Source organism: Megachile rotundata, chromosome 13 (assembly GCF_050947335.1).
Source record: "Megachile rotundata isolate GNS110a chromosome 13, iyMegRotu1, whole genome shotgun sequence".
Lineage (NCBI taxonomy): Eukaryota > Metazoa > Arthropoda > Insecta > Hymenoptera > Megachilidae > Megachile > Megachile rotundata.
Genome location: NC_134995.1, coordinates 4927726 through 4948693, shown reverse-complemented (window position 1 = coordinate 4948693; position 20968 = coordinate 4927726). Strand labels below are relative to the sequence as shown.

At 31.7% G+C, this 20968-nt stretch overlaps 2 protein-coding genes and 1 long non-coding RNA gene across 5 annotated transcripts in view; 1 reads left to right on the top strand and 2 right to left on the bottom strand.

The window, feature by feature from the left end:
• Window positions 1-1269, bottom strand: part of LOC143265672 (uncharacterized) — a 5721-nt gene extending 4452 nt beyond the window's left edge. The window contains exon 1 of the long non-coding RNA XR_013040357.1: window positions 1128-1269. This is a non-coding gene — a long non-coding RNA (uncharacterized LOC143265672). The remainder of the gene's footprint in view (window positions 1-1127) is intronic.
• On the top strand, window positions 426-20968 carry LOC100878328 (uncharacterized). 3 transcript variants are annotated; one of them, XM_012280791.2, is made up of 12 exons: window positions 426-1946; window positions 5911-6062; window positions 7482-7751; window positions 8205-8361; window positions 13862-14540; window positions 14973-15211; window positions 15283-15468; window positions 16141-16714; window positions 16775-16839; window positions 16919-16986; window positions 17303-17537; window positions 18982-20968. In XM_012280791.2, the coding sequence occupies exons 1-12, from the start codon at window positions 1004-1006 to the stop codon at window positions 20796-20798; spliced, it is 5385 nt and encodes a 1794-aa protein (XP_012136181.2). In that variant the 5' UTR covers window positions 426-1003; the 3' UTR covers window positions 20799-20968. The 3 variants fall into 3 exon arrangements, with proteins under 3 accessions (XP_012136181.2, XP_076395224.1, XP_076395225.1); XM_076539109.1 differs by having other exon boundaries at window positions 17180-17537; XM_076539110.1 differs by having other exon boundaries at window positions 429-615; window positions 17180-17537.
• On the bottom strand, window positions 8370-11249 carry LOC105661941 (uncharacterized). Its single transcript, XM_012280790.2, has 2 exons — window positions 10954-11249; window positions 8370-9033 (listed from the first exon to the last, which is right to left on the bottom strand). The coding sequence occupies exons 1-2, from the start codon at window positions 11182-11184 to the stop codon at window positions 8386-8388; spliced, it is 879 nt and encodes a 292-aa protein (XP_012136180.2). The 5' UTR covers window positions 11185-11249; the 3' UTR covers window positions 8370-8385.

The window sequence follows — 20968 nt, the reverse complement described above, 5'->3', positions numbered from 1 at the left end:
GTTACTTAAAATTTTTGGAATTTGAAGATTTAGGACTTTGGAACATGAAGGTTTAAAAATAAGATAATCTAAAAATCTAGAATTAGATCATCTTATACTGATCTCAAAATAATCTGATAAATATTCCTAAAAATTAATGCTTGTATACATATAACATATACAGTCTAAAACACAATTAGTTAACTGAAACAAAGTTTTGATTCGATGTATAGCTGAGCGCATTCAGCGCTAAAACTTTGAAAAATAGTTATTTTTGATCAAAATTCGTTGGTGAAAGATAACGGTATCAACATTTAGCATTCGGCAGACGTATCGGCCATTTAAGAGGGTAGCCTAAAGTCTTCTCGTCCGTCTATTTTCGACGAGAACAGGAAGATCATCCTCTTCCACTCGGTCGTCGTGAGTACGCTCGCGCATGCTCTTCGAGCGTGGTGGAACGCCTCATCTCACGAATAACGCCCTTGTGTTCGTTGTAAATACGAATGCCGAATGCTTGCTACCGAAAATAATCACGCGACGACGGTGCTGCGATTTCAGACCGTTTCTTCCGCGACTCTCTTGACGCCGCCAAACGTAAAAAATGCATTCCCAGCGAGGGCCTTCGAAGTACTCCATGTAAGATCTATCGATACTCCGTCCAAATATACGTAATCGTAAATAAAAAATTCTAACCGATCGTACGCGTAAATTGGTGCAAAGTGAATGACTACAAAGTGAATTGAACGGAACTCAACGGTACAGGGCATTAGTCAGTGCTATCTTATTTCTTCGATACAAATACACTTTGCTGTTTTTCAATGGAAAGAAGCTGTCATGTGACAGTCTCTCGAGTTAAAAAAGTCTTGTGTCTAATGGTGGAATGTTAACGCGGTGGTAATTGCAACTACGTCCGTGATTTCCGTGGTGAGTTCTTCTAAATTTAGATTAATACGACATACTTAAAATATTACGATTAACGAGACGGGAGGTGTTAAACGTACATGTGAAACCAGTTTGCGACTAAATGGCTGACAATGTCGATGATCATCAGAGGATCGAGAGAAAGTTCGATCGATCGTGCTCGAGTCGCAATCGCGAACAAAGGGTGGCACCCAAACTGAAAGACAAAGTGGAGGAGAGCCAGTTACCTGCGCCTCCGCCAGATCCATGGGTGAGCCCTTGGTGCGTGCAGAATACGCGAAACCAGGCCGAAGCAACGCAGCCTCGCAGCCTCGAAGAGGACGACGATATAATCGCGTATCTGACGGACTTTGGTATGCCACCTCACGAAAGTCAAACTTCGGAATGTCCCTCGAGGAATTCCGCGACCTCCACTATGGCCATCTCGAATCTTTGCATGGATGACGCGTTCGAACATCTGGACCGCCTTTACGCTTTCACGGAACAGATTCTGGAGCTCAGAAGTCGCAGTTCGAAGTTTTTCAAGCGGGTCCGAAACCTGGAGAAGATGAAGGTGCTTCGCAATGCGGATCGCAGATTGGAAAACGTCTTTGCACGCGATAAGGACACAATTAATGACATTTGCGACGAAGACACGGGCTTCGCGGAATCGCTGTTGGACGCCATGCTGTCAAATTGCAGGGATCCTCTGTTTCAGAGACGATACACGCGATCGACCTCCAGGCAAGCCAGGAGTAAATTCGATGTCGAAAAACAGACATCGGTGGATGAAATCGCTGGAAGCGCACCGAAGGTTTCGAAGTGGACCAGGGTGAAAGCTGCATTCAAGTGGGAAAGAGCTTGTACTAATGATATCGTGGAAGGGATGGATACAACTATGACAGGCTCATTGTCAACTTCGGCGAAGTATCATAGAAATTTGGATGTTGACACTGCTGAATCGAATAGTACCCCTGTTTCACCATGTACTAATGAGGCTAGTGATATAGGAACGCCTTTTGGTAGAACTTCATCTGCGTCCTCATCCAACGAAGGATCTTACGATTGTACGATATACTTTTATTTATTTTCGTTTACTAATAATGGGTTTTGATATGCATAAAAACACGAGAGGAGAGAATTATTATGTTTTATAATAACCATGTTTCAAGCAGTAGTATTTATAATACTGTAATGTCTTTGAACTCCAGTTGAAACTTTTATAAGCATTCCACTTTTGATGTTAATAATGGGTTTTGATGTACATTGATAAAAACACTAGAGGATTGTTATGTTCTATAGTAATTATTATATTTGAAGCAGTAGAATATATAATACTGTTATGTTTTTAAAGATCTCCAGCTGGAACTTTTATAGGCATTCCATTTCTGATGTTAATAAATAATCGTTAAATAATTATAGAATTATAATTTTAGTCACAGTAATAACGTTATAACAGAGGTACATTTTTTGTATCAAGTAAGAAATCTAGTTATTTACATTTTATTGCACCCTTTTCAAAGCTGAAGATTAATTCGCATCTTCATTCATTGATATCTTTTAAAAATTCGGAATTATAACTTTTAATGTTATAATAGTAAAAGAAAATACAAAAAGTGGTTTTTGTTTTTGTCCTAGAGGAAAATAGTTGCGTTTTAGCTAAATGAAAAAATTAAATTACGATAGTTAATAACTAATAATTGAAATTTTGTATATAAAAATAACTGGAAAATCAATTTAAAGTATAATGGTGAAATTTGGGTAAAACATATATCTCTTTTTAAATAATAATAACTTGACTATGTTTATGATAGTGTTACATTACAATGTTACGTTAAAAAATCAGTGTTTGAAAAAATTGGGGAACTTTTGATCATTTGTATCTTCAATTTTATTAACACTAAATTTATGCATTAAAATGAGGCATCTTAGATTGCTTATTTAATTACAAAAATTATTAAGAAGTTTTTATAAAAATGTATGGTTAGGTTAGGTAATGGTAATTTTCGTCAAACTAGAAAATAATTGTATTTTATGATTCTATCAAATTTTTTAATTTATATATTTTCAAATTAACAAACAGATATTTTCAGTTTCCGAATAGAATGTCTAAATTCAAAATTATCTATTCTTAAATTGACGAATTTTCAGGCGTCTAAATTTTCAAGCTTCCATATTGTGAAATCACAAAACTTTGTAATCTCTAAATTTCCAAATTATCACATTTCAATGTGAAATTAATAATTATAAAATTGCAAGGTTATTGAACATCTATGAATGCCCATACTCTCAGATTTGTACACTTTTGAATTTTCAAATATTCGAATTTTCATGTCTAAACATTTCTAAATTTCTACACTTTCAAGTTTCCAAAGCTTCAAGGATACAAATTATCAAATACTTAAATTCTCAATTTTTCAATTTCTTAATTTCTCAAATTCTCAAATTTCCAAATTCTCAAATTTCCAAATTCTCAAATTTCCAAATTCTCAAATTTCCAAATTCTCAAATTTCCAAATTCTCAAATTTCCAAATTCTCAAATTTCCAAATTCTCAAATTTCCAAATTTTCAAATTTCCAAACTCACAAATTTCCAAATTCTCAAATTTTCAAATGTCTCAGATTCTCAGATTTTCAAATTCTCAAATTCTCAAATTCTCAAATTTTCAAGCTCTCAAATTTTCAAGCTCTCAAATTCTCAAATTCTCAAATTTACAAATTTCTCAGATTCTCAAATTCTCAAATTCTCAAATTCTCAGATTCTCAAATTCTCAGATTCTCAAATTCTCAGATTCTCAAATTCTCAAATTCTCAAATTCTCAAATTCTCAAATTTTCAAGCTCTCAAATTCTCAGATTTTCAAAATCTCAAGCTCTCAAATTCTCAGATTCTCAAATTTCTATATTTTTAAATCTTCAAATCTACAAAGCTTCATACAAATAAATTATAAAATGCATATTTCTAAATTTTCAGATTTGAATATTTCCAGATCCCCAAATCCCTTTTCTAAATTACAAATTATAATTATATATTTTATCTTTGTCAAAGTCTTCAAATTTCCAAGTTTCTAAATTGTTATATTATATTTGGGAATTGAAATTTTCCCTAAATTTCTAAATCTTCAAATTCAGAAATCTCTTAACTCCACACTCCACAAGAATTTACTCCACCGTTTTTATCAAATAATAAAAATCGTTAGGAAGAATCATTAGATTTAAGAATCATAGCTTCCAGCACAATTAATCGATTAGTTATTTTAACCCTTCCCATGTAAAAATTTCGATTTCCAAACCATTCGAAAACGTTAAATCACTAATATTTTCGGAGATCAAAAGGTGTAGGCGTCCTGTATACACGATGTTGTATTTTCCTGTTAGGAAATCTCCGTTGTTATTGTTGTACAACAGTTTCACAGTTTCCAGAACAAAGACGATAGATAACGGAAATGTTTGTGTACTCCTAGTCCGAAAATAGTCGCGGCATGTCGGTAGGAAATTGTACAACAAAATGATAGTTACTAGCGCTAATGAAAACTATGTAGATCATCTTCCGCGATAAATCTAACCGATATAAATAGTGTAGATAAATATCAATGATTCATTCTAATGTTACACTATACCAAGGGGAAATCAGTTATTTTTTTCGTATTCTTTTTATAACATTTTTTATGGAAGCATTTATTGACCTATGTTTACACAACGTTTTTCTCTTGTTCCTATTTATAGAACATACATACTAGCACAGAGTGCCTGGAGAATTTTAGGTCATTCCGTATAATTTTCTACTAATGTGAAAAAGCTTTTGAGATATTTTTTATTTTATAGTTATTTTATAGAACAATATCTTGTTGTGAAGTTTCTTACGAGGTTATTTATAAATTTACGAGTATTTATGAATAATTCTGTTAAATAACTGTGATTATAATTAAGTTATCCATCTATGTAATATGTACACAATATGGAATACATTTCATGTAAATTGTAAAATTGTAAAAGTTATTTAAATATAGTTCAATTGTGTCAACATAATTTATATTGCGCATAATACAGTGAACAGTTTTGAGAATATTTTTTATTTTACGGTAGATAGAGAATTAAACGATATTTCGGTAATGGGGTTATTCATGTAATTTTATTAATTATCAAGTATTATATGTATTCTTATTTAAGGACATTATTATTATTCTTATTGAGATTCTTTGCAACACCATAAACAAAATTGTTTCTTTGGATAATGAGAAAATTATAATTTATCTTCAATGAACACTTTTTCGCCTTCCATGTGCATTATGACTTCATGACGCTAACTTTACACTCCGTGTAAAATTAATTTCTGTATTCCTTCCTGTAGCTATTACTATGATTTTATTAGAATTAAAAACATTTTTTATATGAATTTTACATTGTTTTGCAATAATACAATGTAGAATGTCAGGAGATTGCAATTACAGTAGATCAGAGCCTTCAATATGGCGTCGTTTTAAATAATGGCGGGAAATTTTAATATACTTTTTAATGCTTCGTTGATGCATAATTATAATTTATGAATATTATTTTTCGAGATTTGAAAAAGTAGTGTTCCAGTTATATTAGAATATCATCAAATCTTAATAATCAACATTATTGTTCATAAATAAATCATCACAAATGAAAACATTATTTATTTCTTCATTTGTTGTACCGTAGAGAGTTCCAAATACTTTTTGACAATTCGTTGATGAGTGACTATAATTTATTTAATATTACTTTTCAAGATTTAAAAAACTAAATTAAGTTAAAAATAACTAAAGTACTTCTAAAGTAAATTGAAGTAATTTACAATTAAAGTAAATAATTAAAAATAACTAAAGTGTCATTCATTTTTGAATATTTTCGATACTCAGTAACTTAATATATATTTATTTATTTTTTGTACTATAGAGAGAAATTTTGAATAACTTTTCACATCACTGTACTTAAAATTTAACTTTGAATACATTAATTACAAAAAAGAGATTGTATAAAAGAATTTATGACAATGATTATTTTCCAGATTTACAGAGAAATATTTCAAATCATTCAGGATGTCAATCTTCGAAATTAAAAACCGATAAAAAGATAGATTGTACTAATCAGAGGAGTCAATCTCTTGATGGTGACATCGTCACCTTGAATAATGACGGAGATCATAACATTATGAATATGGTAATTAAAAAGTAGAAATTATTAAAACAATTAATACCTTTTTGCATATTCTAAATAATTAAATTATGGCAAAAGTCATAAAAAAGCTTTGAAAAGAATGCTTTGTTTTGTTGTTAAATAATTTCTACGCAGTTAATTCGTTTTTATCTAGTAATAACTCACTAACAAAGATTTTCAAATGAATTAATATTGTTAAATAACGTGATTTTTGGGAAATGTTTTCATGTTTATTGTACGACTATGTTATACATACTAATTACTTAACCGTCAAATAATTATTTATGAGATAACTATTTAAAGCATATTCACTAATATTACACTCTTCAGGTTATATTTAATAATTTGTACTATAAGTACAAGCTTTCATTATTTCGATTAACTACTATCGATTGCTGTCGGGTTATTCATAAATAATTCGTAGCAATTGATTACTGCATCCATGAAGAAATGGTTTCGAGGTCATCCGTGGATAACGAAATCCGTAGATAACAGCGAACTCTATACGAATGTACATTGTATACGTACGTAGTTACACGTTTGTAATTGAAAACTGAAACTAGAAAATAGGAGTTTAAAATCTACTAGATTAAATTCCTACATCTCTAAATTTCTAAAACCTCAAATCCCCAAATTCCTACATCTTTAAATTTCTAAATCCCCAAATTTTTGAATTCTCAAATCCCAACATTCCTAAATTTTTAAATGCCCAAATTCTCAAATCTCTAAATTCCCAAATCCCCAAATTTCCACATGTTTTAAATTCTTAAAATTCTAACTTCCTTGAATTCTTAAATTGTCAAGTTTCCAGTTCTCAAACTCTCAAATTTCTGAATTTCTGAATTTCTTAAATTCTCAGATTTTCAAATTCTCAAATCTAAAAATTCTAAACTTCGTAACTTCTAAATTCCTAAACTCATAAAATATTAATTCATTATTTATTCGTTTACTGTTCGTTAAGTTACAATTTTTACAATTCACATTTTTTAACAATAACCGTAACATTGCAAACATTAATATTCATTAATATAAAAGATTAATATACTTTATGTATTTTAGGTAGCAAACTGTTGTTTGTATATTAATATTGTGTATTAATTTTTCCTGAAATGTATTTAACCGCAATACATTTATCTTTCAGTTACTTCCCTATTACATATTTATTCAAGACAAAACTATTTTACTCATCGTCTATTAACTGAAATTAATACACTAATGTTTCCTAAGATTTATTTAATCACAAGACATTATAGTTATCACTCATTCACTATGAATTATTTATCCAAAGTGAGACTATTTTAAACATCATTTACTAACTAAAATGCATAGAACATTAATTTGTGTGAATTTTATTTAATCACAGCACATGAAAATTATCATTCATTAAAAGATTCATTAAATCGTATAAAATTTGCTTATCAGGGAAAACCACTGATACGTGTAACATCCGAGAAGAATCATCCAATGCATTCCTTGAACAAAATGGACGAAAGGGATACAGATTCGTCGTCGAAAAGATTCACTCCGACCCTAACGATTACAATACCTTCGCACGAAGAGGAAATGAGGTGCATGTCTTCGCCGGATTCGAGCTCGCCACTTCCGTCCAGTGCACATACTTCCGGTGGAAATTCTCCGCAACCCAGGAAAATACATAGAGAATTCTCTATGAATAAAGATTTTAAACGACAGGTTGACGGACTTCTTTGCTATTTGATAATTTAACCAGTTAACTGTAACAATCTTTTTGTAAAGCGCGCACCAGTGTGTGTCGCAATAATCAAGCGATGACGAGTTAGCTCTCAAGAATTTATGAATCCATCTCAAATCATTTACACTTTTTATTTGTTTATTTCATTTCGTGTTGACCTCTAAACATTTTAAACATATTACAATTTACGAATATAATTTAGTTTTCGCCAATATTACAATTTAAATATCAAATTGTAACAAAATTTTACGTATGACGGATATAATCGTCATGACACAAAATTCCGTCACATCTCCATGACAGATATAATCGTCAAACACACTCAACTGGTTAATTATAACATTATTTTCAATTTGCGTTGTCAAATAATTTCTTCCTTCACTAACTTTTTATAAAATACATTCATAAATCTTTTTTGTTATTTTTTAATACAGCTATCAACCAACGAAGACTCCACAACGCGAACGCCAAAAACGCAGAGGCAGAACTCGAAATGGAACAAAGTCAGGCGCGCATTTTTGACAAACTCTACCCTCAGCGTTCCACCCAACCTCATCAGAGTTGTCTCGAGACAAATGCTCCTTCAAGACGGTAATAAATACTTTTTACAAATGTTCATCGTTTATTTTTTATATTATAAATACAATTATCCAAATGTTCCAATAATTCCTTGTTCTTTTTACGGTACTCTTTCATGAACTCCGCCATGATCTCTTTATGGTACTCCAAAATTTCCAGTTGTATTTTGTCGATTTTATCTAAATTAAGCTTCATGTTCTGCGACGTTTTGTCTAATATTTTTTCTGCGTAGTTTGCCTTCTCCTCGATGCACTTTTTCAAGGCTTCATGGTCTTTACATTTTCGACAAGAGAGTATTAAGGATCGGGCACGATCGAGGGTTACCTGTATGTCGCGCTGTGAATTGTCGATGATATATTGAACTCGTCTTATTTGCGGCAGAAAGCCGCATTGCAATTCGTTGAAAGCCTGTCGATTTCGATATTCGAACAACATTATGGATTTTCGTTTACAAGAACCGAACGGAGGATTTAAAACTATTAGCTTTTGAACTTTTTTCTTGACATCGTTAGATAGTTCGTCTAACTGCTTCTCTTCGACATTTTTGGATATTTCTAGGTTCTTCTTGAACTTGTCCAGGACAGATCTCGATTCATCTTGAAAGTTAGTTAAAATCAACTTTGTACGGTCTGCTATTTCTTGACGGGCTTTTTTGTAATTATCAGCAACGCTTTCTACTTTACACTGAAATAGAGATACTTCAAATTTATCGAACGAAATATTTTGAGTTTATTAAACGAGATTAAACGTTACAAATCGCTTTTGTTATTTTATTGATTCTAATGAAGGGGAGCCGTTTATTTTGGAAGTAGAACAGGTCTATTTTTTAGGAGATATTTAAAAACATTTTGATGAATTTGAAAATATTGGTACGCACTAATAGACTGTGGTGTATTTTGTATTATTAGATAAGGTATGTTAAATATTCAAATTTTCAAAACATTGAATTATTAAGTTCGCAAATTTTCAAATCTCTGAATTATCAAATTTCGCAAGTTTTACAACTTGACAGTTGTTTGCATTTTCAAATTTTCAGATTTTTAATGTTTTAAGTCTCTAAATTTCTAAATTTCTAAATTCAGAAATTGTGCATATATTATCTTTCAAATTTTGAAGTCTCTCAATTCTTAAATTTTTAAATCCTTTAATTATCAAATGGCCATTAAAAGATCCTAAATTATCCAATTTCCAAATTTCCAAATTCCGAAATTATCAAATTTCTGAATTGCATAATTTTTTCAATTTTCCAAATCGCCAAATTTTTAATTTTTCAAATCCTTAAATTATCTTATTTCTATAAACATAATATAATTAAAATTCCTTGCAAATAAGAATTTTATTGTAGCAACATTGTTACCCAGAAAACTATTTTCCTTTTTATATTACCTACCACCCTCATTTTCAAATGCATCACAGATATAATTTTCATTGAAATCATTCTGAGACATATTTTTTGAAATAAATACACAATTTTGTAATTAATTTTCAAGTAACAGCAACATTGTTAAGAGTTTTGTACACCAATATTAATACAACCATGTCGACTTTTAAGTATTTATTAGAAATTGAATTAAATCTTGCAGTCTGATAGAAATCAGCAATAATACATACGTAGACGTACAGATATTCGCTCATATTGAGGTTATGTCACCAATATTATACTGTCATCAGAATTATTAGGTTGTTCGGAAAGTAATTTCATCTTTTCGCAACAGAGGATTTAATTGTATTTTTTTTACAGCTACCTTCACACTTAAGCCGCAAATCATTATACATTTTAACAACTGATATAGAAAGGCTTTTTTGTGAAAAATTTCCATTGATTCTACGCAGTAGTTTTTGGTGGGTGCTCCATCAAATATGGAAAGAGAAAAGCAGCATTTTCGGCATATTTTACTTTTTTACTAACGTAAAAGTGAAAATGCTGTTCAAGCAAGAAAAATATTGTCAGATGTGTATAGAGAAGACGTATTAACAGAACAACAGTGCAAAAACTGGTTATTATTATTTATTCCGATCACTACAGAATTTTTTAAACGGTAAAACCTTCATTTCAAACGAGGAGGTGAAAATTCACTTGCATCAATTTTTTGCCAGCAAGGAACAAAAATTTTATGAGCGTGGAATTATGTTACTGTTAGAAAGATGGTAAAGTGTATTTGACAAGAATTGGCAATATGTAATAAAATGAAATATTTATTCACTATAAGAAAATCGTCTTTCGTTTCCTCAAAAAAAAGGGGGAAAAAAAACGAAATTACTTTCCCAACAACCCAATATAATGTCACCAATATAATTTGTAGTTTTCCACAATATTATTACTAAGAACTAGAATATCCTAATACATTGAACTTAAAATAATTTGAACCTATGTTTTTGCAGCACTTTCAAAATAAACATCTTCCCAATACCAAACCCCAAATAAGCCAAACCCCACCCAAATATTAGAGAATTTGAATTATTTTCTTTATAAATCGCTTACAAATAAAAATATTATATCAAGTTTTGTCTATTGTTATCATTATCATTTCTTTCGTAAATGGACTTGACTAATTTTCAAAATAAACGGTTCATATATAAGTTAAATATTACAAACGTATTTACCACTTTTGGTTTAGGTTGGAAAAACTGCCATTTCTGACGTTTACGAGGTTTTGGGCATTTTGCAAGTTTATCCCGATATTCTTCACATTTCGATGGTGCCAGTGCTTTTTTTATGTCTTGCGGCTTTCTCTGTGATACGTTGTTGCTATGTAGACTGTTACGCAGAGAAACGTTTGGTATACCAACATGAAATTTTCGTGTTACAGGAGCAATAAATTTTGTAATCAACATGCCAAATACGCGACATAATCAAAATTAATCGAGTTATTGATTTCTTCTGCGACAAAAGAAGTTTGACGACTGTAGTACTTACAGTACGTATGGACACAAAGAAATAACAAATGAAAAATTTGAAGTCAAAATAAAATTTGATTAATTAAGATGTTAGTTATTTAAATTGATTTTGAATCCAATAAACGGAAACAATTCGTTTTGTATATTGCGTCAGTAATGAGTTCCATTTAATAATTTTCAAATTTAAAACATTTATTTCAATTGCTACATTGGAATTATTTATTTTGTTTCGTTTTATGAATTCGAAATTAAAAATTTTTATTTTTTCTTTAATTCAATATGGTACGTCATGGATATATAACTTTTTTATTGAAATTTGTATTTGCTCATTAATTTACATTTTTATTATTTCACATTTTTCATATTAGTTTATAGCTATCAAAATTGAGCGAAAATAACGAGGTAAGATAAAAGTTGAGATAAAAGAAATGTATTGAAAGATAACGTACTTGTTATCAATGATTATTAGATTAGCGCGTGTCATTGCCACTGACAGAATCAGATTTAAATTCTTTAGAAGTAATTCATATCAGTCAATAAAAAATAGTTATAAAAATGATTATAAATAGCAGTACATTTTTATTTTTAAACTGTGAAGATAAATACATAGATTTAAACTGAGAAATATATATAGACATATATATTTAAACTGAGAAACTATTAAACTTAATTGAAAAACTACTAAACTTAAACTATATATTTAAACTGAGAAATGCATATAAAAAAAAAAATGGTAAATAACATTATGAAACTGTAAAAATGAAATACTGGAAGGTATATATAAAAATGGTTTAAGTTTAAGTTACAGTTAAACTAATAATAAGTTGCATAAAGTAGTTATACTAACTATAAGTTGCAGTTTATTAATTAAACTAACTAAATACTGTTGAACGATGTACTATGTTAAATTATACCATGTATAATATACATACAATGTACATAATAAATAACATTTTTATTAACACTTGCATTTAGAATGTGTATAAATAAATACAATATTTTTAATAACTAATGTACTTAAATAACAAATCTAATATTTGTAGAATTATGTATATAAATAATAATTATATTAACGATAATTATAAACGATAGATGCCTTTGAGGTTGTACTATTCAGAAATTGATACAATTCGATAATTTCGATAATTATTAACTCCGTAATATTCAATTGCATTAAATATTTGTTTATGAAAATAAACAATTAAATTATATTACTGTTTATAGTAAATTTGATCAAAGTAGTACAAATTAAAAAATATGTATTGTTATTTAATAAAAATTCTGTTGACCTTGAAAATTCAAAAATTGTGATTCTCAGAGCAATCGTCTTGTGAGACAACTAAATAACAATTATTTGTAAAATAATTTGTATAATTATTTTACAAATAATTATATTTGCATACTAATAAGACTAGTAGAAATTTTTTTTTACTAGTTACAAAATTTATTAAAATAGTTTTCTCAAAACTATAAATGATAAAAATTTAATATTTATAATAATTTGTGTCTTCAACGTCATTTTTAAAGTCAAATTAAATAGGTTTTGTGTTAAACCATTAGCAGTTTTTATTACTAATTTTTACTACCAACACAAAAAAATGGTTCTATCACCGTTCAAACACACAACTTCGAAACAAATAATAATTGTAAAAATCGATCACAATTAATTTTCCTACCATTGAAACCTAGGTAGACCATTTTATCATTCCCAATAATAGATTCAGCTTGTTTGACAAAAGTCGTTCAATGCAATTTGCAAAAAAGATTCTATCAAATGTGAAATTCGTATACGTAATGAATTGTCACCAATCTCATAATTAATAAAATTATAGAAAATATGTCTCCTCTTTTATAATTACATACGGAATGATATTCATTTACACATTAAAATTATCCTTATTTACATATTGAGATTACTCTTGTTTACACTTGCTGCACTTCCAATTGTTACAAATTTGCGATACCATATTTTCTTTAAACAAAATCAAGAATTTCTCGTTGAAGCAGAAAATATTTATGTGACATTTTTTGTTATTATTACGAATTCAAAAATAAGGTGAAGTGGGATAAGAGCAGACTGGTTTTTGTAAAGTTGCTATTTAAACATAAGTATTTTCAGTCTGCTATGTAAATATTTAACACTGTCGATATCGAACGCTTTTCACAATTACTACTATTTAATTAATATCAACTAGGACCTTAATTTTCCTTGTACATTTTGATTTTGATAGGAAATTGTTTAAAATGTCAACTACTCTGCACTTTCCCCGAAAATAGAGTAAGAGCGTAACTTGAAGTTAAATACTTTGAAACTTTATTTCATGTGCAATGGAGCAAAAGCAGAATTATTAACAAATCTGCGATAAAATGCTTTTCACTGCATTATGCAAGTACTCTATACTGCAAACAAGTACTCTTAGCTGAAATATAAAAGGGGATATAGTAAGACACAACAAGGAAACAAACATACTAAATGGAGAAATTTCGCTCAGATTGTAATAAAAATAGCCTGATACGCACTTGCCCCGTTTACGAACTTACCCCACTTCACCTTATATTCTTTCAAAATTAAAACTTGTGACAAAGGATTAACTGAATTTTTCGTATCTGTTAGGACTGGAAGCATCATTGGCCTACGGGTACAGCAACAGCACAGAGGATCTTCAAAAAACACCGTTAACCGCCGAGACTCGTCGAGATTATCGAGCTCTACGAGAAAAGTTAGGAGCTGAATTTCATCGAAAGTTAATTGAATGGGAACGTTTAAAGAACTTGTCACCCCGCGTTGCGAAAGATTCGCGAGAGATTTCTTCTAATTTGGTGACTCCACGGGAAACCTTGCCGTCCGAGGAAAGATTAGCGCCAGAATTCAGAAAAAAGCTTCAAGATTGGAAACGTACGAAAAAAGATCGACGAGGAAGCGCTCCTTTCGAGCAACAACGTCTCAATCGTCGTCGTTTGACAGATTGGCAGCTTTGGAGATCTCCCTCGAAATCCGAGTACAGAAATAAGGAACGCGGTTGTTACGAAGAGAATACCGGCGACGTGAAATCGCATCTTGGCGAAGATTTCGTGCGAAAAATGGAAATTTGGAAGAAAATGAACGATTCGAGTAATCGTGACGCGAAACATTCGCAATTGAAGTCGAATCGACTTGGAATTTCGTCTGAAATTGACGAAAGCGAGTTTCTAGCCTTGGAGAGGGTAGTTTCGCTTTTCGACAGTGATATCGGTAGAGGAAGACGAGGAAGTGATGCCCGACGATTAGATGAATGCTTTGACGGAGATTTAAGGTATATTAACAGACAGAAGTACAATCCTATCGAATTAGGATCACTATTTTCCAGTATTCTTCACGCTTTCCATAAAATTAAAAGACCTGTTCATTTTTAAATCCTTAAATCGTATAATTCCAATTAGGATAATATTTTAAATATTGCAATATTTCTGTATTTCTAAATTCTTAAGTTCACAATTTACCAAATTTTTAAATTTGAAAATTTAGAAATCTAGATTTAGTAAAAAATCTTGATTTAGTAATCAAAAAATGGAAAAGGTTGAAAATTTTTATGTTTCTAAATTAAAATGTTTTATATTTCTATATTTCTAAATTTGTAAACTGTACAACACATATTAAATTTACCGTTAAATTTATAAATAAATTTACAATACAGTACTTTTTAATTATATTATCCTATTAACAATGAAAAATTTTCATGTTCAAGGCCGTACATCGAAGGAACGCAAAATGCAAACGATACCAACGAAGTCTTAATTCGAACATCCGTTGGATCCTATCGATTCGAGGGTATTTCACGAGAATTCACTAGAAAGTTATACGATTGGGAAAGATATCGAGGAATATCACCCACATCCTCCACTTTTCGCCTCCTTGGACCTGCTTACGATTCATTTACTAGAAACTCGACTATCGAAACGTCGACAGTCGAATTACCAACAACGAGTATACCACTTAATTATTTAGTAATTCAATTTGAAAAATTGTAACAAATTTAACCGATTAATTATTTTTAGAAGTTGGAAACGATGAACCATCACTGTTTAAAGTTACTGCTTTGAAAAGATCGAAATCCACTGGCAGTCTGATGGAAACTGTGCGGGATGAATTTTTCATACGTCGTTCAACTAGTTTGCAGACGTTAGGTCATGCGGCAAATAGATTGAAGGATAATGAACGTATTGACACTTTACCAGCATCCAGTAAGTCCCACTCGTCAATATATTATCGTAACTATCTTTCTTTTTATTTAAAACAGTTTTGTCCAAATAACTGTCTCAAAATAAATTGTTTTCACGATGAAAAAGTTATTCTTTAATAAATATTGAGTTTTAATGCATAGTTTTGATACTACAATGAAAAGAATGTTAATTACTGTATCCAGCTTTGCAGTTGTAAATTTAATTTTTGAATTCAACCAAATTGAATTAGGTTTTAATTATTATGCTATAAACATATTATAATTGTTTTATTTACCCATTTTGTATGAAATTTAACTTTATATCTACATATAACTTTATATATACATTGAAAAGAATATTAATTACTGTACCTAGCTTTGCAGTTGTAAATTTCATCTTTGAATTCAATCAAATTGAATTAAATTTCAATTATGATACTATAAACATTATAATTGATTTATTGACTTATTTTGAAATTTAACTTTTGTATCTCTATTACTTTATATTTTGCATTACGAATATGTGTGTATGAGATAATACATACAGTAAACTCTCATTATATTGCCATATTGCACGTCCAAGAAATTTTGAAACTGACAAAAATCAAAGGAAGCTTTAGATTAATGAAAATCGATATAAGTATCATATTTCAAAATATCAACAATAATCTATTTTTCATAATTTCATTTACAGTCGATTCACAAAGAACGGAAGATATAGCCGACATCGTTATGGACGATTCCGAACCGGAAGCGATGATCGTCGACATCGAAGACGTTATCGAGGAAACTGCAAGTCCTTTAAAAAGAGTTCAACCACATCAGACACCCGTGTACTCGGTTGCAGCAAGCGAAACAACAAGTATCGCTGTACCACTCGGAACAGTTACTTCCAGTCACGAACCGTCTCCGGTGTTCCTGATCGAAATCGAGGAAACCGAAGAGCGAATGCACTGGGAGTCGAAAAAGTGGAGAAGGAAAAGTTTCTCGAGCGAGGATAGTTTGAGCACCGAACACTCCGAGAAGACGAAAATATGGAACAACAAGAGGAATGTGTCTAACGATGATAATGTGGATTCGGAGCGATCTTCGATCACGGAGTCACTGAACGAAAACAAGCATTGTCTGCTCAATATGGAGCCGTTCGATCGAAATTTGGACAAAGATTCGATTAAGTCTGATAGCTCAATTTATTCTATAGAATTAGATCAGAAGTATAAAATTGCGGGACAATCGAGTGAGATGGTTGAATGGGATCAGAGCGAGAGGTACGTGAAAAGAGTAAGTTTTGGGGAAATAACTATAATGTCGCAGATTTATGTTTTCAGGGAAGAAATTTCTGTACCATCCGACGGAGATAGTGGAATCACTGTGACAAAGTATGAGCCTGAAGGTAAATTGAAAATTGTGCAATTTAGACACATTGTACAATTTATATTTTGGATCAATTTTAAATAGAAAATTTATTTCAGGGACAGACGAAATCAGCCACGAAAGGAATCTTGGAAATCATTTCGCTGCGAGCATAAAAGAGATGATGGTAGATTTTGTAAAATTTCGTATCGCATTATTGCAGTTTATTATTTAATACTCTTAGACGTTTTATTTCGTTATTCTTTTCTCACGATCGAAACGAATAATGTAGAAATTCCACTTAGCAAACGTTATCATTAACTAGATTATAAAAAGAATTACCACTTTACACGTTATTTCTTTTGCTTTCGACCTTCGAGCGTAATCGACTCGATTTTCACCGAAACACGGAAAAGAAGAAAACAACAACGGAAAAAGCATTTTCTTCAAAAGTAAGTTTTACCATAGCGCAATCACAATTAGCGACCTGTCGGTACAACCAGGACTTATCGAGCAACAAGAAGCACGAGCAAGATGGCAGCCGTGGAGCTGAAAATGATAGAAGCACCGATAATGGAAAGGACGCGATTGAGGCTAAGATGAAATGCGACAACGAATATGAGGAAATAGGGATAAGTCCCGTCAACCTCCGTTGCTGTTCCTCGACAGATGTGCAGCCAAATTACAGCAAAGAATATGCAGATACTTTACCGGAATCGGTAACCAAGTGTAAACTGGGTAATTTTCATTAAATACTTAGTAGTTACTTAGTTGTTTTAATGTAGCGAATGTTTCAAAAATTGGTGAAGGAAATTTTAATTATACTTGTTAATTTGACAATTTGCATTATTTGCAAACAGCCTCTGGCTAGAAAATTAGGGCTACTCATAATTTTCAATTACTATTTTAGAGTATTATTTTAATGGTCAGTGCATTATTATTCTGCTACTTTATCGTTTTAATAGTTGACCATTTTATTGTATTATTATATCAGCATTTCACAATTTCACCATACTTCCATAGCATCATTTCACAATTTAACCATTCTTCCATAACACCAGTTCATAATTTCACCATTCTTCCATAGCACCATTTCACAATTTTACCATTCTTCTATAGCATCATTTCACAATTTTACCATTTTCTATAGCATCATTTCACAATTTTACCATTCTTCTATAGCATCATTTCACAATTTTACCATTCTTCCATAGTACCATTTCACAATTTTACCATTCTTCCATAGCACTATTTTACACTTTCACCATTCTACCATTCTATCATTTCACTATTTCACAATTTCACCATTCTACTATTGTACTATTCTATTATTTTATCTTTCTATCACTCTCTACCATTCTACCATTCTACTATTTCCCCTTTTTTCTATTCTACCATTCCGCTATTCTACTATTCCACTATTCTATTATTCTACTGTTCTACTATTCTACTATTCCACTATTCTATTATTCTACTGTTCTATTGTTCCACTATTCCACTATTCCACTATTCCACTTCTCCACTATTCTACTATTTTACCACTTTACCATTTTACTATTTTATCGTTTCACCGTTTTACTTTTTTTGAAAACGATTATCAAATTGCAATGAATTGCTAAAGTAAAATAAAGGATGAAAAAGGCAAGATTAAATAGAACACATGTAAACATTTTTTCGTTGCATTTGTCCCTAACTTAGCATGTTATAAAGTATTCTCTATACGTTCAAATTCAATGTCTTACAATAAATGTTATTTAATATTGATTGTGAGTCAATATCTCTGTCTAATATAACCTTGAAAAATAATAATAACATTCTTAAAAAAGTATAAAAACGAAGAAGAATCATAATAGTGATATTCTTTATAAACAATAAATATAAAGGTCAGATTGTATGAAACTTGCGGTGAAACACTAAAAAATTCTAAGGAAGCACAAAATCATGTGCAAAATATAAAATAAAATAAACTTAAGTATATCAAGAGAAAGAGCATTTTTAAAGAAATCAGTATTAACACCTTGAGTGATAAATATTTTCATTTCTAAAACATGTTTACATCCACATTTATGACATATTTCTTTGATCACAAATAAAATATGTCACTAAAACTTGTCATCTATTTCTGAAGCATTCGTTTAATTTGCTAAATATTAAAGAATGTTGCTACATAAGAATTAACTAGTTTTAGACGAAACCAAGTACCCTTTGTCCGAAATGGGTCTCCGCCGAGTAAACCGAGACGACGAACGTTTCAACAAGCACGAAGAAAACTACGGGGTGATCAGAGACGAGGTGCACAATCAAACAGGACATAATCTCTGCAAAATGAAATCAAATCTCCTAAACTACAAACCACTCAAATCGTACGAGGATCACGAAGAACAAGGTAGTTGTACAAAACCAGTTGCAACGACCGTACAGTCGGAAACCAGAGAACAACAATATCACAATTTCGAAAACGTGCTAAGTTCCGTAATGTTACGTACAAATTCGTGTAGCAGCGAATATCACCGTGAACCGACGATCAAAACTACACCGTGCACGGTTGCACCCTGTCGCGAAGAGCGTTGTTTCAAAAGAATGATCATTAACGAAGAAACTTTGAACAAAATAGTCGTACCTACAGCCAGCACTGGTTGCATAGAAAAATCTAAAGACGCGAAACCCGTACAAGGTTCTTCCGAAGATCATAATAGATCAAGCACCGATCGCGAACTTTCTAGCCAAGAAGGAGCTGCTAAGAAACGAGTCTCTCCAAGCCGAAACGTCTTCATCAAAACGAAACGCATAATATTTTCCCCGTTCCGACGCGTCGAAGACTCTGTCAGAAAAGAAAGTATCGAGGAGGATCAGCCGCTCTCGATAAAAAGCAAGAGTAAATCCAGATCGGCGTCTCCTAAGATAAGTCGACACGACGGGCTGTTACGAATGTCCCTTTCGTTACCGTGGCCTCTGCGACCATCCTCGAAAGATCGCGAGCTGAGGGAAACGAAAATCAAAGAAAATGATAAAGTGGAGAAAACAATAGCCAGGAAAGAGAATTCTGAGCGATGCAAGTCAGTGGAGAGCACGAGGAAATCGATAACCGAAAAAAACCAAACGAGAAATTCGTCGATCGAATTGACTGAAAGCGAGTCGAGACAGTTTTTCGAACAGAAGAATCAACGAGTAAGCGTTTCGGTGCAAGCAACGCCGGATCAACAGGATCAGACTGTTCGATCTATTAGTTCGTGCATTTTGAAGAACGACGAGAAGAAATGCGATGATTCGAAATTCGATCCGAATTCCTCTGATCTCATTCATAAATTGAATATCCTGTCTAACGTGGTGGCGAGAAGAGACGGTCGAACGATCTCCGAGGAATCGTCTGTCGAGTCACATTCTTTGAGGATACGTCGCGCGAAAGAAGACTTCTTGTCCCGTCGCGGTGGTCCTTTGTGTCATTCCGTGCTGGAACCCCGATCGTTCAAGAGTTACGAGTTTCCGAGAACGTCTGCTTATCGTTGCGAGGAAATTTTGGAAAAGCAGCCTGAGGAAAATGAAAAATCGCCGGTTACGAGTCGGGAAGAAATAAGTAAGTGCGAGACACGAGAGAAGATGAACGAGAAGAAGATGGAGTTTTTCGGAAATAAATATGAGTTGGATAATTCGGTTTCTCGACCTGATCGCGTAAAATCTGCCAGTGTTGGAATGATAAACGTGGATCCTGACACTTTTGTACGACTGACGGAGACCAATCGGGGATGCGAGTCTCTTCCGAGATCGATCGTGAAACAGCAAGAGCCTTTAGGACCACTCGCGAAAATCGTTAATAAGCTTAAGTTTACGAAATTGATACGCAGCAAAGATATCGAGGTGGGGAATATGAGTACAATTTCGAAACTGTGCAGGCAAAGCTTGTTGATCGACGTTCGAAATGATTTTGAGAAATTTCGACGAGGTAATGATCGGAGAGGAATTTCGTCAGACAATATCAACCAATTTAAGAAGGAGGGATGATTACAATTTTCAAATTGAAACGAATAAGATTCATATTGAATACAATGCTAAAAATTTGTAGGTAATGCGTACACGTGACAAATCGGATAAAATTTAAGTGTTTAGGTATTGTATACACACTAATTATAATTATGAGTAGTAATCGCAAGAAATAAACAATTTGAAGCAAT

What these genes read in the sequence shown, in the direction of transcription:
- LOC105661941 (XM_012280790.2), bottom strand. Translation starts at nt 11,184, where the DNA reads ATGTTGATTACAAAATTTATTGCTCCTGTAACACGAAAATTTCATGTT. An exon ending in TCCAACCTAAACCAAAAGTG is followed by an intron (nt 9,034 to 10,953) that starts GTAAATACGTTT and finishes TCTCTATTTCAG; the next exon opens with TGTAAAGTAGAAAGCGTTGC.
- LOC100878328 (XM_076539109.1), top strand. Translation starts at nt 1,004, where the DNA reads ATGGCTGACAATGTCGATGATCATCAGAGGATCGAGAGAAAGTTCGAT. An exon ending in ATCATAACATTATGAATATG is followed by an intron (nt 6,063 to 7,481) that starts GTAATTAAAAAG and finishes TTTGCTTATCAG; the next exon opens with GGAAAACCACTGATACGTGT. An exon ending in TGACACTTTACCAGCATCCA is followed by an intron (nt 15,469 to 16,140) that starts GTAAGTCCCACT and finishes TTTCATTTACAG; the next exon opens with TCGATTCACAAAGAACGGAA.